Source organism: Leucoraja erinacea, chromosome 19, assembly GCF_028641065.1.
Source record: "Leucoraja erinacea ecotype New England chromosome 19, Leri_hhj_1, whole genome shotgun sequence".
Taxonomy (NCBI): domain Eukaryota; kingdom Metazoa; phylum Chordata; class Chondrichthyes; order Rajiformes; family Rajidae; genus Leucoraja; species Leucoraja erinaceus.
In genome coordinates this window covers 28,045,240-28,072,776 of record NC_073395.1, presented here as the reverse complement: position 1 = coordinate 28,072,776, position 27,537 = coordinate 28,045,240, and the positions used below count along the sequence as shown (strand labels likewise).

At 41.8% G+C, this 27,537-nt stretch overlaps 1 protein-coding gene across 5 annotated transcripts in view; it reads right to left on the bottom strand.

Annotated features, from left to right (window-relative positions):
- cnot2 (CCR4-NOT transcription complex, subunit 2) overlaps window positions 1–27,537 on the bottom strand; it is a 127,043-nt gene that overhangs the window by 31,236 nt on the left and 68,270 nt on the right. For all 5 annotated transcript variants that reach the window (XR_008725056.1, XM_055650730.1, XM_055650731.1 and 2 more), the window contains 3 exons: window positions 24,152–24,334; window positions 20,702–20,781; window positions 18,488–18,613 (listed from right to left, as the gene is read on the bottom strand). Coding sequence is in view for 4 of the 5 variants with exons in the window: in XM_055650730.1 (XP_055506705.1) it covers window positions 18,488–18,613; window positions 20,702–20,781; window positions 24,152–24,334 (389 nt within the window). In the remaining variant the exon portion in view is untranslated. The remainder of the gene's footprint in view (window positions 1–18,487; window positions 18,614–20,701; window positions 20,782–24,151; window positions 24,335–27,537) is intronic.

The following is a 27,537-nucleotide window of genomic DNA, read 5'->3' as shown; positions in this document are numbered from 1 at the left end:
CTCGTACTCAGAGGCACTGGAACAAGAGCTATGGTGGTTAATGCCATAAAGCAAGTCCTGAGGATATAATTGCCGTGTTGCTAGGAATTAAATTCAGTATGCTCATGGCCAACGATGCATTTTTGAACATTACATTCTACAGCAGCTGAACTAACTTCAGACTGCTTAATATATCACATCACCATCAATTACTTGCCATCAATCTCCAATGACAGAATTCATACCTTAGTTATGTGGCCCACTGCACCATCATGTTTACATTACTGCAGACCTCTCACCCATGTGAACGTTGCTGGCAGTTCGATCATTGCAGGTACATAGCACAAATTCGACATCTCTACCCGAAACCTCCCTCTAACAAGATGGTGCAAAACCAAATCTCAATGATGACTGGTGTGGCTGCACCATCTTACTCCACTGAAGAGATGGCAATGGACATCTTTAGAATGGCCATAGCCAGCAGAATGCTCTTACCTAATCATTTTCCTCAAGCATGCTTTAGCCTGGAATCATTTTGATTTACAAATGCAGCTGTTGCAAGCAGGCACTTTTTATAGTCCTCACAAGGCCACTTCCTTGCTTCTTTCCATTCAGATAACTAAAAACTAGATTATACAGATCTTGATAGTAGTACATGAAAAGAAGGTGGTATGATCATAAAATAACTTATTAGCTCAGATATGGACACAATCATAATTTCTGTTTGCCACAAATTATAGGCATAAGTTAGAAGAGAGCAAGGAAAAGGATAGCATAGTTGCCAGTGCAGACAGCCAAGATCATACATGAGTACCACATCAAAAGACCATGATTATTCTGAAGTGTGAGGGCATAAAAAATCTAATGGAAGTGCACAACAAAATGAGTTGAGAAATGATAGATCTGCTAGAAAGCATGCATGCAATGTCAAGGCCCGCACCAACCATGTACAAAACATGTACAACTTCAATGTTGTACCTGTTCTAAAACTCAAATTTGATATGCATCCAACAACAGGAAGGTTTCTGCACAACCTAGCTTTTCTCAGATATGGTGCATTAGATGCCAATTGCTTTGGTCTGCAGATGGAATACAGAAATAAGTTAAGGGGGCACCTCAATAGGTGGAATGTTCCAGTGAAACTGTTCTTATTGAAGTGCAAATTATCTTGCATTTATAAGGCTCTACATTGCAATTTCATCGTGCAACTCGGGCCTTTATGGTCCCTTACCAAACGTCCTTTCCCCCCTTCTTGAAGCGTGACCAACTGTTTCCATCAACTTATTTCTCTTGTTCATCTGCGGAACAGTAATTGTCTACTAATTTGGCATATCTGAGAAAAGCTCGGGTGTAGAGGTTGAATAATGGTATAGTGTGGATGCATAACAAAGTGTCAGGTTAAGAAATGTTAGCGAGTCTGGAGCTCAAATGTATGTTGGCAGCACCAAAACATTGAGCACATCATTGGCTATGTACTTCCAGTGACTGCACTGCATACTCAGGCTGCATCTTGCTACAAATGTGCGTTCGTGTTTCGGTTGTTCACTGTTCATTTAGGGAAAAATAATCAGTACTCATACTGCCCAACAATGGGCTGAATATATACACAATCCGACTAACCTGGCAACACTAATGCAGGGCAGCACTTGCCGACTATGATACACATGGAACGGGCTATGCTGGAGGCCATTCCTGTTGCAAGTAGTATCTAACTCTCAGCCAGCAGATCTAGAGGGCCTGAAGCCAGCATTAGTTTGGCAGCCTTTTGAGAACCTACTGCTAGTACAGGTATCCATCTCTTTCAAATGACTGATATTTACAGATGCTCAAAAAACAATGTTAAAACAATTAATTCAATGAATTAAAACACATATATGAAACAGAATGGGCACTAATTGCCTTTTTTAATTAAAGTCAGCAATCCATTCAAATGAATGAATGACATAAAGCTGACGGACCAGATGTTTGATATGCTGGACTCAGTGTGTTGTGCGAATATGGCAGTGGTGATGTGCTGAATAGAGGAGGACAGATAGGCAGTAGTTCCCTATTGAATGGCTATTTACGTACGATCAGCCCAGTCAGGGCCATGAAGCTGAACAGCACAGATGCAAGATTGATTCAATTAGTTCCATCACTCACCTTCATTAAAGTGCAATTTTCCTAATTTCAAGCACACTCAATTTCCTTTGCATCGCTACTTTTGAATCTGTTGCCACTATTTTTTTAGACAGTATATTCTACATCATTGTTAACCCCTCTCGAATTTTCTTAAATATTATCTAACATTTTTGTCTCGCTGTGATGTTTTTTTCACCATCTACTTTTTCAAAATACTCAATATTTAACATCTTTATTAGATATTAATTTAAACTTTAAAGTTCAATAATTGTTGCAGAATAGTGTGCAGAACTTCAGTAATTCATTTATATTGCCTATCTTAAATAATAAAATGGCTCCACAATGTTGGGAAGAATGTCTGTCAGACAGAAACGGTACTCTTAAGTAAATTTATGACATTCATACAAGAACTCTTGAGAAGCATTCAGGCTAAATTGCAGAAGAAACTGGAAATGTGCATCTAAAAACTCTGATGTATTAGTGCGCCATAAAATAACTTTCATATCTAAATTGACTTTAGCAAAATATTACTATCTGGTACAGTTTCCGCTTTTAAAATAAGCTAAAGTGAGCAATATTCACTCAGGACGGAGCAAGGATAAGTCATACACCTGAAAACAACCAATTGCGGCAGATCTTTTACCATCATTATATGTTACGACACAGCTAATTCTAAAATATACACTGACCAAGTATATGGATTATGAACTAACTGATTTCAACTGGTTGACAAATTTTAGAAATGTACAGACTCAATTAATTACATACTGTCTAACCTATTTTTGGACTATTACTCCATTAACCCAGATTGAGCACAAAATGCTTGAGGAACTCAGCAGGTCAGGCAGAATCTTTGGAAGGAATGGACAGGTGACGACTAGGGCCGAGACCCTCCTCAGTGTGTAGAAGGGTGCTGACACGAAAACTCATCTGTCCATTCCCTCCACCGATGTTGCATAACCCATTGAATTCCTCCAGCACTTTCATTTTAGCTCAAAATATCAGCATCTGCAGTTTTTTTATGTCTCCATTGATATGGCGTGATAAGAGTGTAACGTCAATGGCAAAAACAAAGATAAATGAAACACAGCTTACATAATTGTAGTAAAATGTGAAAATATCAGGTCATTTAAGAAAAGGATCAAATCAGCAAATGCGCAATTAATATTTAATAGAGAATTTCTTAATACTAGATAGAAGGCATTTATGTATAGGTTATTTTATAAAGAAACAATGAAACATCAGGCGTGTGTATATATCTATTGCTAAGATGCAGACTCAATTAACTTTCAATATATTATGTGTTGTAAATTCAGTACTTTTGCAATAAATTATATTGTAAATATTAGTTATATTTTAACATCTTATGAATGTACCCTTTTAAGGTACAGGTGCACAACCTTTTATCCGAAGTTCCAAATAACGAAAAGCTCCGAATAGCGGCCATTTTTTCGGTCCTTGAAGAAAGGTCCTTGAAGACGTTCACCGAGGGCGGCCCGCAGAGGTGACAGCGGAACCTCCGGTCAGTCCTCGAAGAAAGTTGAACTAAATCCCCATTCATAAAAGAGAAGGTGAGGGTATATTGCGCGGGAGGGTTAATAATTGACAATCTGCTGCTGCCTGCCCGCTGAGTTAAAAAGTTCCCACGGTAAACTCATGATACACAATGTATCGTGAGTCTTGCGTGGGAACTTTTTAACTCAGCGGGCAGGGAGCAGCAGATTGTCGCTTCCTTCAGTTTCACCCCGCCTACACCCCTCTGCTTCCCGGCCATGTGTGTGACCCCTTCCCTCCCCTCTCCAGCTCCCCGCCCATTGCACCGGCGCGGGGGCTTTGCACTGTCTTCACGTCGGCGATGCCAGCAGGTCAGTGCTAGTCACCGCAGACGTCAGGACCAACGGGACACCGACCCCCATGCCCACTGCAAGCACGGAGATCCCAGAGACCCACAGCCAGCAGCAGCCCAGCCCCGTTCCAACTCCAGAGGAACACGTTCCCCGTAGGGACAGAAGCTGATGGTGTGCAAGGTACGTCTTGGTCTTGGGGTTGCGGATGAGGCGGCGCAGCTCGGGCTGTGACGTCTCCGGCCACCCCCCTGTACAGGAGCTGAGACTGGGAACTGTGGGGTTGTTTGCAGTTGCAGAGGGAAGGGGCAAGGGCGGTACAGTTCCCAGTCTCAGCTCCAGTCCAGGGGGGTGGCTGGAGACGTCAGGACCAACGGGACACCGACTGCAAGCACGGAGATCCCAGAGACTCACAGCCAGCAGCAACTCTAGCCCAGTCCCGCTCCAACTCCAGAGGAACCCGGGTTGCGGATGAGGGGGCGCAGCTCGGGCTGTGGGCGAACTGCCACTTGTCGCTGTAGCGGCGCATCAGGGAGCGGGTTCCTGTTGGTCCTGACGTCTCCGGCCACCCCCCTGGACAGGAGCTGAGAGACGTCAGGACCACCAGAAGTCGCTCCCCGATAGGCCACTACGGCGACGTGGCAGTTCGCCCACAGCCCGAGCTGCGCCCCCTCATCGGGACACCGACCCCCATGCCCACTGCAAGCACGGAGATCCCAGATCAGCAACTCCAGCCCAGCCCCACTCCAACTCCAGAGGAACATGCAGAAGCTGATGGTGTGCAAGGTACGTCTTGTTCTTGGGGTGGCGCAGCTCGGGCTGTGGGCGAACTGCCACTTGTCGCCGTAGCGGCCCATCGGGGAGCGGATTCCTCTGGAGTTGGAGGGACAGGGAGACACAGCGGCTTTTGAGAATGGTGGGCAATCACTTCCAAAGTTCTGCCCACACAGTCAGTACACCTCTCCTACACTTGTCTCCCGCACTAAGATCATCTCGCAGAGAATGATCGCAGCCTAATCCTCCCTATTCTGTAAGAAAAAACTACATTGAAGACTCAAACTCGCGATCGAGTAACTGCCGGGATCTAGGCGCAAATTCGCGATCTTGCGGATATGAGCCGAGCACTCTACCACTGAGCCAGCCGTTAAAATCTACGCTAAAAATCTTCCATTCCGAAAGCCGAAAAATTCTGAATTACGAAAAGTGTCTGGTCCCAAGGCTTTCGGATAAAAGGTTGTGCACCTGTACTGTGAAACTAAAGCTTGATTTCAGAACTAGAAAAATAGTTATGTTGTACAACTTGCAAGAATTAAAACAGGTTCATCATACAGGACATGTCAAATTTGGACAGTATTATAATTGAATACTTTTGACTACAACACGGGATCTCAAGAAGAAAATCACAAGGGGCAAAATTGAATTGAACAAGTAGAAAGCTGCACAAACATTGAATTACATTAAAAGTTTTTGTTTTTTTTCCACAATATTTTGTTGACATGGTACTTAATTTGTTGCTAGGAATAAATGCACCATGTTACTTGATAAAGAACTGCATAATCAGAAGTACTTCAGGCTTACCTCCTTGCCTATACTGACATAGCTGAACTCACTATGCATTATAACTAGTTAATATTGCAGGCCCAGACGAAAGTGTGGATAAAATCTTTCATCCAATGTTTTGTTCCCAATCAACACAAAGAAACTTAAGTAAGCATGTAAAGGGATCTGATAAGAATCTTTCATCTTCAATATCAATATTAATCAATGAGTACTTTTTTGCAGTATATTTACTACAATGTTTGCGATATTGTTCTCTTTAGACATCTTTGACAATAAACTGCTAAGTACATTTACTTTGCTGCTGGCCTGAAATTTGCAGTCAGCAACAAAGCTAAAGTGTTTGCAAGCACTCTCAAAAATAGCTACTCCACAGAAATCTGGCAACTGCAGTGGTAGGGAATCCCCTTGCTGTCAGCTATCAATTCCACGACATCTACCCACAGTGATATCAAGCCGGCAAAATAGTACTGAAGAATTCTCAGGCAGCAAACAAGAAAGGAAATAGCAATATTGCCAATATCTCAAGCATTTTACAGAGTGCAGAAATAAAAATTGAAGCATGCAAAAAAGTTTAGATTGAATGTGAAATACCATAAACGACCATTAATAATATTACCTTAATACCTATAATATTTGAAGTATTATCTGAATCAAATATAATCCATATCCTTTTTTATTGAATGGGCCAGAAAGGTTTTCTTTCAGCAGTAACTATGGGTGACCATCCTGGTTAAATCACACCTCATGCATGAATCCTTAGGGTAGAATATTTACTAATTTTTAAGTACCCGTAATTCTCATAGGATCACTAATTTCCAGAGATAATGATGGATATGTCTCCAAATATCCAAAACACCAATACTAACTTCAGAATTTCTATGCTAAATTGCACTCATGTGGAAACTCCAAATACAATACCAATCCCATTGGATAATGATGGCAATGGAGTTTCTATGCTATTGCAACCATAAAAATCTATACTGTTTAACATATTTAAAATTGTCAAAATTATGTGTTTTGGATATTAAAGGGCAGAGAATCCTGATATATTAATCATACAGTTACCTTAATCTGAAATACACATGCTCACTATTGACATGGACATCATGGTAATCATGCAAGTTGCACTTGCAATTTACTATATTTAAATTCATGAACTAAACTACTGGATAACATTTCATAAAACTAAAGAAAGTTCTGTGGCTCTAGCCACATTTTTCAAATGAAGTTTCACTCAACACAGAACGGGCATTGAACTATAAAAAGCACAGAGGAAATCGGCCTTTGAAGAGACTTTTGAGGGTGCATAATGTGACTTTCCCTTTTGACGTTAACACTGAGGTCTAACTAAAATATGCAAATCTTGAAAATGTTGCCAAGAGATCAGAAAATAAATATTGAGAGATTGTATATCTTATCTGAGCGATAACACTCAATGTTAATAACCATTGTTTTACTCTAGGATAACAAACTCTGGAGCAACTTGCTTGCTAACAACTACTATCATTTCAGTACAATACTGAAACAGAAATATAAGAAATCTTAATGTAACCTTATCGCAGACAGTGAATGTAACAGAAACTTACAGGGGCAGCAGATGTTAGGCTGAGTTGAAATGAAGAAATGCATGTGTATTTAATGCTGACAGTTAGTGGGGGCACTGATGTAAAAACACAGGCAGAGCAATTTTCTTGCTGTCGGGAAAAAACATACTTATCCCTCAAGTCCTTTCATTCTACCTATCTATCTATCCATCTAACTATCTATCTATCTGTATACTATTAAAAGCCTTGACTTGTTTGTCTGTCTGTGATCTCAGGAGCTACACCAAAACGGTACACAACAGCACAGGGGGGTAGGGAGGGAGAAGGAGGGGAAAGTGGGGGAGGTGAGGAGGGAGAGTGGGGGAGGAGGGATGGAGGGAGAGGGGGGGAGTGGGGGTTAGAGGGAGAGGAGGGCAGTGGGGAGGTGAGGAGGGAGAGTGGGGGGATGGGATAGGGGGGCGGTGAGGAGTGGGGGCAGCAGGGGGATAGAGGGAGAGGAGGGGAGAGGGGTTATGGAGGGAGGGCGGGAGTAACTGAGGGTAGGGAAATGTAGAGGGAGGGAGAGGTGAGGGACGGAGTGGGGGGGGCGAGGGGAAAGAAAAGGAAGGGTGAAGAGGAGGGGGAGGGAGTGCTGGGGGTTGAGGGGGGGAATGGAGGAGGATAGAGGTAGGAAGAGGGATGGCGAGGTAATAGAGATGGGGAGGTGGAAGAGGGAAGATGGGAAGGTGGGGATGAGGGGAGGAAGCAGAGGGTTGGTGGAGGGTGGAAAGAGGGAAGATAATGGAGGAGGGGAATAGGGGACTGAAGCGGGAGAGTGAGGTGTTCACATTGATCTTAGATTTTACAGGTTATTGCCATTTTGAACTTTAAAAACGTCGCAGTCGCGCTCCCACTTTCCGACCACGCATGCGCAGTTGGGGGAGGATTGCCGTGACTCGCATCACAACGGGGATCTCTTGCGTCACAACGGGAACCTGTCAGCCGCACCAAGGCAGTTGGGGGCTATGGGTCAGTGGTGGAATATTGCCTTGGGGGAACAGGTCTTGAAGTGAGAGAAATCAATATTCATACCACTGGGCTGTCAGCTCCCCAAGCAAAATATGAAATGCTGTTCCTCCAATTTGCGTTTAGCCTCACTCTGACAATGGAGGACAGAAAGGTTTGTGTAGGAATGGGAAGGAGAATTAAAGTCCAGCAACCGGGAGATCAGTTTGGTTCACGCGAGCCGAGCGAAGGTGTGCCATGAAACGATCGCCCAGTCTGCGTTTGGTCTCACTGATATATAAAAGTCCACATCTTGAAAAACGGACACAGTAGATGAGGTTGGAGGAGGTGTAAGTGAACCTCTGCCTAATCTGCTTATACCTGCCTCTTTGTACGGTACGTTGATCAACCCCTGTTCCAGGCGTACACTGGCCCTATCCCCAAACTCTATCTCCGTTACATTGATGACTGCATCGGTGCTACCTCCTGCACCCTTGCCAGAGTGAGGCTAGATGCAAATTGGAGGAACTGCATCTCATATTTTGCTTGGGCAGCTTACCAGTGGTATGAATATTGATTTCTCTCACTTCAAGTAGCCCTGGCATTCCCTCTCTCTCTATCCCTCCCCCACCCAAGTCACACAAGGTTCTAATTTTCACCCTACAAACAGCTCACAATGGCCTGTTTCCTTTATCACTGTTACTTTTTTGCATCTTTCATTCATTGTTCTCTCCACATCAGTCTATATCTCGTGTTTCCCTTATCCCTAACCAGTCTGAAGAAGGGTCTTGACCCGAAACGTCACCCATTCCTTCGCTCCAGAGATGCTGCCTGTCCTGCTGAGTTACTCCAGTTTTTTGTGTCTATCTTTGGTTTAAACCAGCATCTGCAGTTCCTTCTTACACAAATTAAACACAAGGTCCCATGAACAGCAATACGACAGTGACCAATTGATTGAAAATTACTACCCAATTTGCAAAAGCAATGTGCCCCTAGAAAACGTACATTTTGTTACACGAAAAAGTATTATGGGAATTTTGTTGCTGTGTATTCCTAATGATATGATTGGTGCACTTTTTGTTGGAGAAAAATTGGATTAGAAATCAAAGTGACATACCCCAGAGAGTCAATGGCATCATAGTAAAAAATCATAAATCGAATACATAAATCAAAGATTTGCTGCATTTTGAGATTAATTGGTTGCAGTATAAGGCTGGGGAACAATAGGAAGTTCCCTACGCTTCTCAGAATTGTGCATTGCATTTTTCCATAACGTTGTACAGCAGAGAAAATGCCCACTGCATCTATGCCGACCCTCATGCCTATTTGTACTAATCCCACAACTGTATTCATCCCATATCCCTCCATGCCCTGCTCATTCAAGTACCTGTCTCTTAAATATTTTTGGTGTTCCTGCCTCTATTACATCATTGCAGATGCCAACCACTCCATGCGAAAACATTACCGCTCAAATCCTCTTTAAACTTCCTTCCTCTGATCTTAAAACTATGCCCTTAGACCTAGTGAAAAAGTTACCGCTCAGATTATCTTTAAACCTTCTTCCTCTTATCTTAAAATTATGCCCTTAGATCTAGATACTTATATGAGATCCATCAAGACAGCAGAGTGCCTTCAGTTTGCTACAATGGTTGAAAGGCAGTTACTTTAAAAATGCTGTACTTCCTCAAAAATACCACCACTGAGCTGAGAATGAAACTTCATCAAGGGGGAGGGAAAGAAAAGCACAGCTAATGGAATAGGCAGTTCTCGACAACAAGGACCGAATTCCTGAGTCTGAAGAAGGGTCTTGACTCAAAACTTTTCTTTTCTCCAGAGATGCTGCCTGACTCATTGAGTTGTTCCAGCATTTTGTGTCTATGTACCGAGTTCCAAAGGTTGTGCTGCCTATTCCATAGCAGGGTTTAGGACATCTCCTTTGGGCTGAGGAAGTACTGGGAATGGAAGGGAGAGGATCTAGTTGCGGCTAATGCAGGCATAAATAGCATAGATGGGACTAGGAAGGTTTGAGTTGAAGGATTATGAGATAATAATCTGCTAAATGGACTTTGCCCCCTGCCAAGTATCGCGCACAAACCCCCCAACCTGGACACACTGCAGCAGAGCCACTGTTGTGCCGCTGCCGATCGGAACGCCTGTTGAATGTTTAGTAGAGTGTTAAATTTGTTCATGATATATGTATTTTTTATTTCTATTTATTTTTAATGCACACTGAATGGACACTGGTTGAGCAATGTTTTTTTGTTTCCTCTGGGTATGTGAATACTCAGGAAATGACAATAAAGATATACAATACAATACAATTATTGGAACAAAATTGTAAAGTAAAGATGATAATTGCTAAAATATTATCTGAGTCCCACGTAAATGTCAGCAGATAGATAAGATTAGGGAAGTAAACGGGTCACAAAGAATGGTGTAGGAGAAATGGATTCTGTAATTCATGAGGCCCTGCCTGGTATCACGACCTGGGGGAAAGTGAGCTCTTCCATTAGCACAGGCTTAATTTAATTTTCCCTGAGACCAGTGTCCAGACAAAGTACATAAGAAAGATTATAAACTAATTATGAGGGATGGGAGGGGCAGTGGTGGGAAGAGGGTGGGGGGTCCAAGTAAAGGGAAGGTAAATAAATTAAAGAGAAATGTAAAGGACAGAAAATAAATAAAAGTGGAAGGCATAAATTAATTCTGACAGGAAAATTGTAGAATTTGTAAAAGCTTAAGGCTTTATCTGAAAACAAGCAGCATGCTTAACACAATGGATGAATTGGCACAAATAGTAAAAAATAGTTTGATTTAATACCTATTGCATAGACTAGGAACAATATTCCAAGATATTTGATGCTTTAAAAGAATAATCGAAAATGGAAAGGAGAATGACATCAAGAAGATACTAGCTATTGGTTTAGTTAGAGATACAGCATGGAAACATGCATGTCAGCCCACTGTGTCCACGCCAACCATCGATGGTCCGTATGTTATCCCATTTTCTCATCCACTCCCTACACACAAGGAACAATTTACCGAGGCCAAGTAATCTACAAACCCGCATGTCTTTGGTATGCAGAGGAAACCAGTGGCCCCGGAGGAAATCCATGCAGTTATGGGGAGAACGTGCAAACATTGCACAGACAGCACCCGAGATCAGGATTAAACCTTGGTCTCCGGTGCTGTGAAGCAGCAGCTCAACCAGCTGCACCACTGTGCCGTAATGGTTAGTTATCAGTTAGGTGGTGAGCAGTGATAGCAATGCAGTTGCTCATGTGAGATTGTTTTCGATAGAAATAAGGAATAGCAGATTAAATAATTGGAGAAATGTGCAGGAACAAAAATAAGAGGGTTGTCCTGTCAAGAATGGCAAAACAAAAAGTTAGATCTTAAAAGATTTTATCAGAAAAGGGTGATTTTATCGAAACATACAATATCTTAAGGGTGTATGGTAAATGTTGAAAGGTTTCCTTTAAGAAGAATTTTGAATGAGAGGACACAGTTGCAAGGGAATGGTCATAAAAACTGAGTGATTAGGAACGTTGTCCTGCAGAGGGTAGTGAATCGCTTCAATTCTTTACCCCAGAGAGTCGTGAAGGTCAGTTCTCTGGAGATATCTGAAGAGGAGGGTTTACATTTTCGAAAGAAGATATGTTTTCTTTACGATACTGAAGAGGAGTTAAAGCAGATAAACCACGATCTTATTGAATGGTGAGATTTGCTTGAGAGGCCAGATGGCCAATTTGTGCTCCTATATTCTTAAGTTCTTGTGCTCTATGCTATCCTCTAGTAACTATGAGGTTAAAATATGCAAGATACCGTTATGGGTTAGTGACAATTTAAAAGAAAAGAAACTTAATGTGCTGGAAATCAGAAACAAACAGAAAATGATAGAAATATTCCAGCAGATCAGACTGTATCTGTGGAAACCAAAACAGAGCTCTAGCAAAGTGTCTTTGGCCTGAAATAATAACTGTCTTTTCACCCACAGATCCTGCCTGACATGCTGAGTGTTTCCACCATTATGGATTAAGTTTGAACCACCACAAGTGAGCCAACTCATTGGAAAAAATCCTCATGTAAGTCCCATAACAATACTTGCAATGGTGCTCATGTTTATTTTGGGAAAGCAAATTGCAATACTGTAATTATACCATTTACCTCAAATATAATAACAGTTATTTCCCGCTGGTACACCCCAAATAGCAACATGGCAACACATATATAGTAAATGATAAATGTTTATCAAAGAAAGCATATGATGCTGCAATATAACTAATCAAAAGGCCATTTTACATTTATTGTAATTTTAAATGTACGGATTTTAGTTTTTGTTTTCTCAACTAGGCAATAAAAGTAAAATTCACACTTTGACTGGACTTGAAGCACCGCTTCTGTTAATTTGAAGAACGTCATGGAAAGAACATGGTCAGGAATATAATCTACACACCATTTAAAAGGGAAGTCATTTGTAAGAAGGCTGCCTTGATTAAAGAATCACTTTTTTGCAATCTGCAGGATTATGTTACAAACATGGTCTTTTATGGATTACTGTTTGTCCAAGCATGGATCAGAAACAGTTTATCAGGGAATTTTGATATCAATAAAGTTAAAAAAAAAATCATTAGAGTATTGATTGAGGGAAGATCACATATTACACTTCTCAAAAGTCTCCTCAAAAAACTTTTTCCCCCTCTTTAGAAAAGCAATTTGCAAATGTGGTTAAAGAACATTTTCAATGTGGCAAATTTACTCTTAAAATCCCAAATAGTTAAAAAAAAAAAAATGTCATTTAAAAATCAACCTTGTCACATTTTTAATAGCACTCTAAACAGGGAGTCTTGTTATCAGCACCTCTGCTAGAAAAGTTGCAAACTATCAGCATTTTAACCTGTTTCAATTATTTGAATAACTTGAAAATAATTATTTGATTGATAAACAGAAAATGATTGGAACATTATTGAACCTAACAAAATTATCTGTAAGGAAAATTACCATTGCCATTTCATTATTCTGTGTAAGTGCCCCCGGAATTCACTTGCAAATACCACAAATGTTATTACTTATTATTAATTCTCAAAAAGTGGGTCTGACTAACAAGACAGGGGTTAATTCCAAATTGCTCAGATAATGAGTCACCTTGAACTTTTTGCACTCCATGTTGCTGAAGGTGCTGTCCCGATTTTATAAGGAGGGTTCCGGGATTTTATACTGAGTAGTGGTGTACATCTAAGTCATGATGGATTGTGACTGAGAGGTGATTTGAGAGAGAGAGGTGATCCTACACACCTAGTGCACTTAATCTTCAGAATGGCAGAGGTAAATCATTTGAGAGGATCTATTGAAGAAACTTTGCAAGCTATTTTAATCTTGACCAGCAGAGACTGCACACTGTACCAACAGTAGATTGGTGGTGATTCAATTGGATGTTTAGGGTTTTGAGTGAAATATCAATCCAGTGAACAGCATCGAGTTTAAACATTGAGGCAGTGACACCAATACAAACTAACATGGGACGTCTCATCATTATCCTTCCTTGCGTTTTCCAAGTACTAGAGACTTCTGATGGACAAAAGATGCACATTGCAGAAAATCTTGACATTAATTAAATTAATTTTGTCGTCTAGCTGATTTGTAGTCAATAGTGACCCACAGGATGTTGGAGTGGAGTAGCAAGATCTCTATTTAGCACCATTATTTTGATTCCTTCCATAACTTTGCCAGTGATTGAGGTTAGGATAAGCGGAAAAATAACCCAGGTTAATTGATTAATCCTGCTATCTGTAGACAGGATAAACTTTATCAATAATGCCGATATTGTAAAGTTGAACAAGCAGATACTCTTTGAATAAATTTGCTATGCTAACAGGCAGTCCTAAATCAAGGACTTCTTCCCTGATTGTTATCAGACCCTATTGCATGTGTTACGTCCTGTGCACGCTACCACTTTTTGGTGTCATGTGGAATAATTCAGATTGTGTTTAAATTGACTCCTGACAAAATCTATCATCAGCTCAATTGTGCAAGCAGTCACACACCGCCCGAAGAAAAAAGTTTGGTCCTCAAACCCTGCGTCCTCAAAGGCTTTTGGTCCACTGAGCAGTGGTGATCCCAAACCTCTTGTATGCCTTCGTGACATGGGTAACCTACAATAGGCATCTAAAATACTGCATAAACAAAATCTACCAAATGCACAGAAAGGATAGGTGAACAAATGCCAACTCCTCTCCGAGACATCCCCATGACTGAGGTTCTGATCATGTTCAACCAGCTCCAATGAAACCTCCAAATCATCCACACACCTGACACCCAACCCCTAAAATGTACAAGACAAGCTCTGCCCCAGCACGAAATACCCACAGAAAATAGTTCATCTTCAACCCCTCCTTTAGTAGGTAATTGGAATGTTACATGGGAAAGTCAAGTCGTCAAGTTTATTCATCACATACACATACGAGATGTGCAGTGAAATGAAAAATGGCAATACTCGCGAATTGTGCAAAAAACAAACAAACTACAAACAGAATGGAACAGAATCACATATTCACATATTACATATTTGTGGCAGGGAGGGAAGAAAAAGGAAAAAAACTGCAATTTAAAAAAGACACCACACAACAGTAAAATGGTACAGGAAAGTTAGTCCCTGGAGAGATAGGAGTTTACAGTCCTAATGGCATCTGGGAAGAAACTCCTTCTCATCCTCTCCGTTCGCACAGCATGGTAACGGAGGCGTTTGCCTGACCGTAGCAGCTGGAACAGTCCGTTGCTGGGGTGGAAGGGGTCTCCCATGATCTTGTTGGCTCTGGGGTTGCACCTTCTGATGTATAGTTCCTGCAGGGGGGGCGAGTGTAGTTCCCATAGTGCGTTCGGCCGAACGCAGTACTCTCTGCAGAGCCTTCTTATCCTGGGCAGAGCAGTTCCCAATCCAAATCGTGATATTTCCAGACAAGATGCTTTCCACAGCCGCTGAGTAGAAGCACTGGAGAATCCTCAGAGACACTCTGAGTTTTCTCAATTGCCTGGGGTGGTAAAGGCGCTGCCTTGCATTACTCACGAGTGCTGCAGCGTGTGATGTCCATGTCATATCCTCAGAGACGTGGACTCCAAGGTATTTAAAACAGCTCACCCTATCCACAGTATCCCCATTTATCTTCAATGGTGTGTACGTCCTCGGATGATGTGCCCTCCTAAAGTCCACGATCAGCTCCTTAGTTTTTTTGATATTCAAGAAGGAGGCTGTTGTCCTGACACATTCCTGTTGATTCGTAGCAATACCTTGGCCCAATGCCATTTAAATTGGCAAAGAAATGCAAAGGACATTTCTCCGACATGGGATTGTGCAAACCATGTGCAAACAGTGAAAAGAGTCCACAATCCAAACAACCCTTTCATTCACTCTATTATGCTCCACCTCCTCCACGTTGATGGCTCTGATACTGTGCTCATTAGTCATAGAACAGTGGTCCAGGCATGCCAAGAAACAGATATCTAGATATGAAAACTAAGCAACTAAAGACAGCAATCTCCCCTCTACTCAATCAGTCTGAAGAAGGGTCCCAAAACTTCCCTCCATAGAGATTGCCCGACCGGCTGAGTTCTTCCAGTGGTTTGTTTTCTTCTCAAGATTCCTGCATCTTCAGTCTCTTGTGTCTCAAACAAGATAATCTATTGCATTAACATAGTTTGAGATGCGGTGAGTTCTGCCTCAATATTCTTCAGCGATACAAGAGATGGCTGTTAGGCCCTGTGGTTTTTCGTGTATCCATCGCACTCTGCTGTTTCTTGAGGGTGTAATGTTGTCATGAATGGCCTCTGTGATGCTGCTTAGATGGAGGCCAAGAAGGATCATCCACTGAGTTTGTTGGCTGAAGATTGTTCCAAATGCTACAGGCCTGATTTTTAATCATTTGTGTGCTAGACTTCAGCATTGATAGAGAGCAGTTTCCTTCCATATACGCAACTGCATCCAGGGTGAGGTGTTCCAAACCAGGGCATCGGAGATGTCTACATTCTTTACGGAATGGGGGTTCCCCTCTTCGACTATAGATGAGGCTCTCACCAGGGTCTCCTCTGTATCCCGTAGCTCTGCTCTCACTCCCCATCCCCCCACTCGTAACAAGGACATAGTCCTCCTTGTCCTCACCCTCCACCCTACCAGCCGTCACATACAACAGATAATCCTCCGACATTTTCGCCTCTTCCAACAGGATCCCACCACTGACCACATCTTCCCATCTTCTCCCCTTTCGGCTTTCCGCAGAGACCGCTCCCTCCATAACTCCTTGGTCAATTCATCCCTTCCCACCCAAACCACCCCCTCCCCTGGTACTTTTCTTTGCAACCACAGGAAATGCTACACTTGTCACTTTACCTCCCCCCTCGACTCCATCCGAGGACCCAAGCAGTCTTTCCAAGCGAGGCAGAGGTTCACCTGCACCTCCTCCAACCTCATCTATTGCATCTGCTGCTCTAGGTGTCAACTGCTCTACATCGGTGAGACCAAGCGCAGGCTTGGTGATCGCTTCCCCCAACACCTCTGCAGTTCGCATTAACCAAGCTGATCTCCCGGTGGCTCAGTACTTCAACTCCCCCTCCCATTCCAAATCCGACCTTTCTGTCCTGGTTCTCCTCCGTGGCCAGAGTGAGTCCCACCGCACATTAGGAGGAGTAGTTTACTCCCCAGCGGTATGAACATTGACTTCTCCAATTTCAGGTAGCCCTTGCTTTCTCCCGCCTTCCCCTCCCCTTCCCAGCTCTCTCACAGCCTATTGTCCCCGCTTCTTCCTTTCTTCTTCCCGCCCCACCCCCACATCAGTCTGAAGAAGGGTTTCGACCCGAAACGTCACCTATTCCTTCGCTCCACAGATGTTGCCTCACTCGCTGAGTTTCTCCGTCATTTTTGTCTACTTTTTACTTATTATTCCATCACTCTCGATGACTAAGTATGGTCAAACTTCAAATAGTAATCAAATCCATTGAATGTTGTTCATTGTCTACAGAATACTATTGTGCAAAAGATACAGTTTGCTACCTCCTTACAAAGAATGTCATATTAATTAATTGGGCACCAGAATATGTTCTTTATTCTCTACAATAAAGTAGGACATAGAGTGCACCTGTAATTTACCTTATTTTGGAAGGGGCTGGGGCAGTGCATCATTTTCCAAACAGTGGTGTGCATATCCCTGGGCATGACAAAAGAAAATGTGTAGTGGCAGATTTGTTTATTAGTATAGTGCATAGCCACAGGTATCTAGCCTAATTAAGATTTATGGAAATGTATGGAAATTTGTGCAAGGCAATATGACACTACAATTGGTAAATAATTTGCACTCTGCAGTTCTTTTCCTCAGCATGTCACCTCATACACTTTGGTCTAGTGACAACACGGTGAAATGCTTGCTTTTTACCCTGATCTCTTGCTGTCAGTTACATGCTTTTGACCTGGGCTTCACGAAGTATCTCGAGGGATGGAGTGGACTTCCACCACCCAGTCTACACAATTTCAAAAAAAGTTCAAGTAACTCAAGCAGATTGAAATACTGTTTTGCTTCTCACTATCCAAATCTAAATCCAAATGATGTGCTTTGGTTGGAAGCAATAATTTGTTTTAAACTAGTTAGGTCAGCCATTGAAAGGATTAAGTGATACACTGCTTTCAGGGAGGATCACCAAGTGTAAGCGTCAGTTTTAACGACATAAAACAAATTTGGTATTTAAGGGGCCAATGTTTAAAAGGGAAATGATAGTATCTAGGCAGCCAGTGTATCAGGATGTAAGCAATAAAACAGCTTGGGATCTCTGGGAAGATCATGGATCAAACTTGTAAATTTTATCTATCCTGAATCACAATAACTCAACACAGTACATCCAAACGGATGAATTTTCAGCTGGACACCTCTTAGGAGTAAGAATCCAGGTAAAATGCCAATGTTCATTCCAAGCTTATAGCAAAGGTAAAATTGTATCACCACCAATTCTGATCTATCTAAAACTGACCAATATGTCATAAATTACATCAGTTCACGGTGGTGCAGTTAGAAAAGCACTTGTGAACTGAGTTCAGTCTTGACCTCCAGTGCTGTCTGAATGGAGTTTGCATGTTCTTCCTGTGATTGTGTTGGCTTCCATCCATATCCAAGGACATTTGGGCTGATGGATTAATGTAAATTGTGGCAAGATGTGTGTAGGTGAGTTGAAGGGAAGGAAGGAAATCGGATGTGTGCAGGATTAGAATAAATGGATGCTTGATGGTTGTCACTGACTTGTTAGATCAAAGAGCCAGTTTTCCTGCTGTATAGTTCTGACACCGTTTTCTTTGGTGACTCCAGTCAAATTATTCACGAGTACTTCAGATGTTTGGTTTAAAAGGTGAATGATGTGCAAGACTCCCTCTTTAAAGCAAGATCAAAGGCAAATACAGCAGAATTTTAAAAGGCTTCTTACCATAAGGAGTCCTCCCAGCCAACGGATTTATTAGTGGAGTTGGATTGCCACTTCCTTCCCTTCTGGTTCTATCTGCTAGTACTGGAAATTCTGAGAGGTCTAACCCTGTAACATTTTCGCTTCCATCTACAACACAAAAAAAATCAAAGTTGAAAATTAAAACAAGTTGAGCCAAAAGATCTTAGAAGCCCCTTTTCCATCAACATTCCTATTGATGATCATCTTGCTACAAATCCAAGGAAGAATCATTTGCTACAACTGCATGAATCATATTTAAAAATATTAAACCAAACTAAATATGGAATTGAACTAAGCAGCTAATTCTGCAACATTGAAAATGTGGACATTTGTGGTCAAAATTCATAGAACAATTGTCAAGGCCAATGCCTTGTAGTTTTCAAGGAAATGGGCATAATCGTGGATTCTCATCCCTTTCATCTCCCAGAAGAAAAATGAACAAATTCATATATAATGCAAACTGGATGTCACTTGTTCCTTCATTGTCAACAATAGTGTTATCAAATGCATTGATGAATGAATTGTGGATTGTGATCAGCAAACATTGGTTTAAAAAAAATTGTCATTACCATTGTGAGAATTGACATAGAGAATGAAAACATAAAACAGGGAAAGGCTTAGCAGGTCAGGCAGCATCTGTGGAAAGGGAAACATGGTTAACATTTCAGGTTGAAGGTCCATCACCAAAACTAATAATAAGAAAAATGAAGTTAATTCCAAGCTGTAGAAATACTGGGGAGGCATCATTAGGACAAAGGGGATACCGGATAGGATGAGACCTAAGGTAAGGCTGTTTTTCTACATTAACATAGCCCTTTTAGTTTTATATTTAGATCTTAACAATCTCAGGATGCACATAGCCTCTTCCTTTTGGAACAAGTTACTTGACAACCCATTTGTGCAAGTGGTCTCAAAGTTCCGCATCTGAGGAGGCGAGTGGAAACTTGGTTAAACATGCGATTAGGCAGACAGCTCCTCTGATCACGTGGCACATCCTCAGTAGTGAACTTGTGTCAGTCTAGATCAAATGCTGAAGTCTCTAAAATAAACTCGTAACTCTGATGGTTATCTTGATACATCACCTTGGACCTCTCCCTCAATGTCTGCAAGATGAAGGAGCTAGTTGTTTCTTCAGGAAGTGAAGACGGACGACAGCTTTATACTCCTGGGTGTAAATATCAGCAACAATTTGTCCTGGACCAACCACATTGAAGCTGTGGCCAAGAATGCAAACCAACAACTCTACTTCCTCAGAAGACCAAGGTAGTACAGCATGTCTTCAACAAATCTTACCAACTTACAGAGAAGCATCGTTGAAAGCATTTTATCAGGATGCGTCACAGCTGGGTATGCCGACAATTCTGCCCAAGAATGCATGAAAATGTTGAGTTGTGCATGCAATTCAGTCCATCACACAAACTAGCCTCTCACCCATCAACTCCATCTATGCTTCATGCATCATGGAATCTTCTGTTAGAGTCACAGAAACATACAGCACGGAAATAGGCCTTCAGCCCAATACATCCATGCCGAGCAAAAAGCTCCAAATATGCTAGCCTCATTTGCCCTATATCCTCCTAAACCTTTTCTATCCATGTGTCTTTTAAATGCTGTTATAGTAACTGCCTCAACTACCTCCTCTGGTAGCTCATTCCATACACCCACCGGCCTCTGAGGGAAAATGTTTCCCCTCAGGTTCATATTAAATTTTGCCCCTCTCACCTTAAACAGGAGAGTTGGTAGAGGCAGGTGAAAAAGTGACATTTTAGACAGGCACATGACTGGGCAGGAACTATGCACAGGCAAATGGGATTAGTTTAGATTGGCATGTTTATGGAGACATGGTGAGTCAAAGGGCCAGTTCCTGTGCTGTGTTCTGTTTTACGTTCTTACGGTGAGCAAAGAAATAACAGCTGTAGCTCGATTCTTATGTCAATTTTCATCTGCCATGAAAAACGAACAATGGTAGGATTTAGATATTGGGATTCTTGGAAATATTGAGGAATGCCGATATCTACAGTAAATAATAATAATTCCTCAACCATGGAATTAAAATTAAACCTAGGTATCCAGTGCATGCAAGTATGTACATGAAGCAATGCCAATGGCAAAATTTGGTCAGTTAAAGTAAATCTGAAAAAGAGATACAAGAGTAACAAGAAAAAAAGATACAAGTAAATCAAGTAACATATTTACCTGTGCCATTGAAAATGTTACTTGAAAGTGAATTATTAATTCCAAAAGCTTGATTCCTGTTCATCCCAAATCCAGACATACTGTAAAACAAGAAAATATTTTTTTAAATTAAAGGGCTCTATAGTCAGCAACATTTTGCCAATAGAAAATAGGTGCAGAAGGAGGCCATTTAGCCCTGCGAGCCTTCACCGCCATTCATTGTGATCATGGCTGCGATTGTGATAATCAGTAACCCATGCCTGCCTCCTCCCCATATCCCTCAACTCGCTAGCCCCTAGAGCTCTATCTAACTCTCTTTTAAATTTATCCAGTGAATTGGCCTCCACCGCCTACTGTGGCAATGAAAGGTAGCTCTTTATAAGTTGTTTACAAAAATTAGTATATGAACCTCCTAAAAATGAGATATATCAAGGTACTTAAAAGCTAAAAACATTTTTACAACCCCCCCATATGAACAGACTTAAAGAGCTCCATATTTTGTACGTTAACTTTATGTTAAATATTCAACATTTATTAATAAATGGTACTTAAGAACAACCAGTGAAGCACTGAATTTTTTTTCAAAGCACCAATTTATTATAAATGATGGCAATCACAGTGCAATACAAGGTAATATCTCTACAGCTTTTTTCAAAATCATGCAAAACCATTTTCACAGCAATGCTATTGAAATAATATCACTTCAACAACTATAGTAACATCATTTATTTTCAAAGATCAGTTGCCAGTCAAACATCCAGTTATGAAGGTCACGGGATAAAACCGACGTTCTCATCAACCAATGTGCCTTATCAGATCCGTGTACTGCAGAAATGTGCAAACTATATGAATTGAAAATTGTAAAAGAGCATAGAGAACCCAGTTGTATAGAAATTATTTTGTAATCGTGTCAAAATCCAGCAAAGAAAAGTTCACTCGTGTCAATGTACACTGGCATAGTAAGGACATAAATCACAATCTCAGTGGAAATGTCAGCATGCAGATCCAAGCTTGTTGGTCATGACAATTAAGCAAAGAGTTAAGTGCCATTGCTGCCATTTGCACAAAATTAGTTTCATTCTTAGTGTGCATCCTACTTTTCCTGTGTTATTTAATGTTACAACAGTATCCCAAGTCTGCTAATATCTTCATTACCAAAGTTGACTTTATAAGATGGCCATGCTTCCAAAAACTGATGTTCACAATTTGCACTAGGTTCATCCAATTATCCTGTGACAAACTCTATAGTGGTATGAGATGTTGACTCGATGAATCATCGGATGGCTGCGTCAATTGTTACTCCTCTAGATCAGGTCCAAATGTATTAAGCATTTGAACAGTATGCTCAAAGCAGGCTGCAAGTTAATACAGCCAATCATGCTGTCTGGCTCCATAAAATCTCCCCACTAGTCAGGTACAGCCTTGTAGGAGATTGCTGCATGCTCCGTAGACAAGATTTCAAGCCATTAATAGCATCTACATGAGGTCCTTTGGAAATGCCATGAAGATAATTGATTCCCAATGAGAGCTCTTGGCAAATGAATAGGAATAACTGTTTTCTCTTGTAGTCTCTTGATTCCATCATGGAATTCTGAGTAGGCACAAGTTCCATGATGCACTCACATTCTCCCAAGGATAAATCCCATCATGAGGAGCAGGATGAGAAGGAGCAAACTCCGTCTATATAACAGTTGATATCTTTGATGGGTAACGATGTGTATAGTTCCGCATAAACAGAAACACTCCAAATCTAATCAGTTAATTAAAGTACTAAAAAGCTGAAATATTGCAATTTCATTAAGTACAAAAACAATTAAAAACATTCAAATAAACTTAACTGATTGAGAAGTAAAACATTGGGATAACTGAATAACTTAAAATATACATTTTAGATAATCTGGGTTAATTAGAATAATAATAATAATAACTACCTCACTATAAAATATCAATAATTTTGAGTAATCCCATGGAAATTGCTTCCCTTTTAAAAACATAGAAACATAGAAATTAGGTGCAGGAGTAGGCCATTCAGCCCTTCGAGCCTGCACCGCCATTCAATATGATCATGGCTGATCATCCAACTCAGTATCCCGTACCTGCCTTCTCCCCATACCCCCTGATCCCCTTAGCCACAAGGGCCACATCTAACTCCCTCTTAAATATAGCCATTTTAATTCTGAATATTCCTTTGAAAATGCTTTGTCTTTATAACCTCTACGGATGTCAATTAAAATTCTCTCTGTATTCTGTCCTTCTTTGAGTATCACTATTTCTATAACCTCCTTCAGTCCTACAACCCTCAGAACTCTGTGTTCCTTTAATCCAAGATCCTTGAGCACCATGATTTTCTTGGTTCCACCTTTGGACCATTAACACGTAGCATGTCAATATTCACCAGCTAGGTTGCACACTAGGGATAGCTTTTAATGGATGTAATAGGCATCCAGAGTCTGTTGATGTGTAGGTGAGTGGTAGAACCTAGGGAGCGTTGATAAGAAAATGGGGAGAATTTAAAAGATTTAATATGGTGCTGGTGGATTTTTGGTTGATGGTCAGTGCATACTCGGTAGACCAAAGAGCCTGTTTCTTTGCTCCCTGTGACTCATCAGAGCATGCTTTTAGTTTGTTTTCAAATGCTAAATAGGCTGCATTTTTCCCAAATATATCCAGATCCTAAAACAGAAACATGACAGTTATGTGAAGCATGTTCTAATTTAATTGGAGAGATAGTCATTTATTTACCTTTTTTGTTATATGGAATAATGTATTTTGTTTAATCATCTATCATTACTAAAACTGGAACAGTTTATGGACAATTTTGGACAAAAAAGTTTAGGATAAACTTAAAAGTTTCAAAAAAAACATACAGGTGTTAGAATAATACTAGGGAAGAGGAACGCATTTGGCTGGACAGAGTAGAGAATGTGGGATTATTTTTGTTGGAGCAAAAAGCCTAAAAGAATATTTACATGAAGCATTTAAAATCATGAATGGTTCAGACAATGTAATCAGAGAGAAATTCTTTCCAAAGAATGAAGAATCTATTTCTTACTCAAGCGTATATTTTCCTCAAAACTATGATGTGGCACTGTGAAGGCCACAGATATCATGATTTAAACTACAAATGGCCTAAATGTATGGCATAGAATTTGGTTGAAAATGTCGACAGCATTGGTAAGCTATATACCAGAATCCAGTTGAAGAGATTTTTTTCTTTACTTTGGATCTATGGGGTAGATTCAAAATCTTCAGTTACTGTAGTTTTAAATTATTATTTTAAAACAAGATGACATATTGTTTCTCAGATATTAGTGGTCTTCGAACAGTTATGACTTCTTCCTGAATGAATTTACAGTTGATATCAAAGTATAAACCTGATTAGCATTTCAGCATTTCAGGTTAATATAATAAAAGGACATTAGACCTTTACAGGCATCTCCATCAAACACAAAGATTAAACGCTCAGCTTACCTGCTCACTGTAAAAGGCTGCCGGGATGGCTGCTGCTTTGGCATACATATTATGCTTGGTGAGCTTCTGTTTGGACTGCCTAAACCAGAGCTGCTCATGCTATTTGTCCTCCCTGGAATTCCAATCCCTTGCCCAACCTGGGAATGATTCATCATATTCCTGGGATTCATAGGCAAAATATTCCTGTTAAAAGACAACAAATTTTAAACTATAAAACTGTATAGCATACGATAAAAATAAAATCTTATTTGAAAAACTATATCTAGGATTGTCACATGAAAGAGGTAAAGCAAAGCTAAGCTTCTTTCTCTCCATGACTAACATTAAGCAAGGTGATACTCTTCCAACTTTATGCATTATGTTAATACAATGCCATGTAATTGCTGCTGAATCTCTTGTGCTACTTACCTTTTCAGATCTACATTAATTATAAATAAGTCATATGGTATGGTGTCATGATGCAGTTTTTATAGGACCTTGGTTAAGTCACATTTGGACTATTGTGTGCGTTCTGTTCACCCCACTGCAGGAAGGATGCAGAGGCTTTGGAAAGGGTGCAGAGGAGGTTTATCAGAATGATGCCTGGATTAGGGGGTATTAGCTACATGAGGGAGGTTGGGCAGGCTTGGATTATTTTCTCTGGAATGCCGGAGATTGAGGACAGACCTGATGAGAAGTATGTAAAATTATGACAGATGTGGATAGGGTAGACACAGAACCTTTTTCCCAGGATGGAAAATCAAATACTAGAGGGCATAGCTTTAATGTGAGAGGGGTAAAATTCAGAGGAGATGTGCGGGACAAGTATTTGTTTGACACAAGAGAGTGGAAAGTGCCTGGAACATGCTGCCAGACGTGGTGTTGAAGGCAGATACGATAGTGGCATTTATGAAACTTTTGGATAAGCATATGGATATGTAGGGAATGGAGGGATATCAACCTAAACAACTTCTCTTTTGACTCCTCTCACTCTTCAAGTCGAAAGAGCTTTCAATGGTCCAGATACGGTTTATTTTACTGTCGTGACCAAGCATTGATTAGGCGGCCATTTTGTCAAATACTTGCGCTCAGTCTGCTGAAGCCTGCTGGATCTCGTGGTTGCTAACCATTTTATCTCCCCTTCGCTACACATACCTTTCTATCCTGGGCTTTCTCCATTGCCAGAGTGAGGCAATAGACAAACTGGAGGAACAACAGCTCATATTCCACTTGACGGTAGACAAAAATGCTGGAGAAACTCAGCAGGTGAGGCAGCATCTATGGAGCGAAGGAAATGGGCAACGTTTCGAGTCGAGACCCTTCTTCAGACTGATGTGGGGGTGGGGGGGATGGGTGGGGAAGAAGAAAGGAAGAGGTGGAGACAGTGTGCTGTGGGAGAGCTGGGAAGGGGAGGGGAAAGAAGGAGACAGCAGGGACTACCTGAAATAGTAGGTCAATATTCATACCGCTGGGGTGTAAACTACCCAAGCAAAATATGCTGCTCCTCCAAATTACGGTGGGCCTCACGTTGGCCATGGAGGAGATCCAGGTCAGAAAGGTCGGATTCGGAATAGGAGGGGGAGTTGAAGTGCTGAGCCACAGAGAGATCAGGTTGGTTATTGCGAACCGAGTGGAGGTGTTGGGCGAAGCAATCGCCAAGCTTGGTCTCACCGATGTAGAGCAGCTGACACCTAGGGCAGCAGATGCAATAGATGAGGTTGTAGGTGGTGCAGGTGAGCGTCTGCCGCACCTGGAAAGACTGCTTGGGTCCTTGGATGGAGTCAAGCGGGTAGGTAAAGTGACATGTGTAGCATTTCCTGCGATTGCAAGGGAAAGTGCCAGGAGAGGGGGTGGTTTGGGTGGGAAGGGACGAATTGACCAGGGAGTTACGGAGGGAGCAGTCTCTGCGGAAAGCCGAATAGGGAGGAGATGAAAGATGTGGCCAGTGGTGGGATCCCGTTGGAGGTGCCGAAAATGTCGGAGGATTATCTGTTGTATGTGACGGCTGGTAGGGTGGAAGGTGAGGACAAGGGGGTAGCTGCCTTTGTTACAGGTGGTGAGGGGGGATGGGCAGTAAGAGCAGAGTCACGGGGTATAGAAGAGACCCTGGTGAGAGCCTCATCTACAGTAGAAGAGGGGAACCCCCATTCCCTAAAGAATGAGGACATCTCCGATGCCCTGGTTTGGAACACCTCATCTTGGTAGCAGATGCGGCATAGATGGAGGAATTGGGAGTGGGGGATGGAGTCCTTACAGGAAGCAGGGTGGGAAGAAGTGTAGTCCAGGAAAACGGAAGTCATGGAGGTGACAAAGTGCGTGTGAGGTGTCTGTAGGGAATGAGGATTCTCCATCCACTCATTCCATATATTGGTATAGATGTGTGTGTGTGTGTGTGTGTGTGTGTGTGTGGGTGTGTGTGTGGTGTGTGTGTGTGTGTGTGTGTGTGTGTGTGTGTGTGTGTGTGTGTGTGTGTGTGTGTGTGTGTGTGTGTGTGTGTGTGTGTGTGTGTGTGTATATATATATATATTATTCCACTTGGGCCGCTTCGTGTATGTGGCGGCGCTGCCAAGCAACTGTGGTTCGCCTGCAGGCCGTTTGTCTTTTCCTTTTTTTGTTTTTCTTTTGTCTTAATAGATGTATGTTTTAGTTTATTTTTAGTTGCGGAGACTTGGGTAAACTTTTTTTAACCTATTCCTTCAACAGGGATGCGACCTTTTCCTTGTTGTATCTCCGTCTCCGTCTGCGCTGAGGCCTAATATCGTGGAGCTGGCGGCCTCCAACTGGAAGCGACCTTGAGGCTCCAGTGGCAGAGCCTGTGGACTCACCATCGTGGAACTGGCTGACTTCAGAGGCTGTGGTGGCGCTGTGGCTGCGACCCGACTTCGGAGCTTCAGAGGCTTCGGCCGCGGGCCCTGTGGACGGTAACATCGGGAGCTCGCAGGTCCCAGGTTGGTGACCGATTCTCAGGAGCTCCCGCAACAACAGCTTCGTCCGCTGGACTGAAGGGTGGCAGCTTCGTCCGCCCCGGGTCGCAGAATTTGAATCGGCCCGTTCGCGGAGCTTGGATTCATCCGCGGGACTTACCATCACCCGGCGGAGGGCCAAACATCGAAAGCCTGGATCGCCTCAACGCAGCGGGAGAACAAGCAAGGAAGAGATAAGACTTTAAGACTTTTTGCCTTCCATCACAGTGAGCAGGTGCCTGGAGATTCACTGTGATAGATGTCTGTGTTCATTATGCGTGCTATTGCTTTTTTTTCTGTCATGACTGCAAGGTACGCAATTTTGTTCAAACTATTGTTTGAATGACAATAAAGGAAACTCTAACTCTACAGCGCAATGGTATGAACATTGAATTTTCCAATCTCACCCCCCCCCCCCATTCCTATGCCCCACCCCCCCCCTCC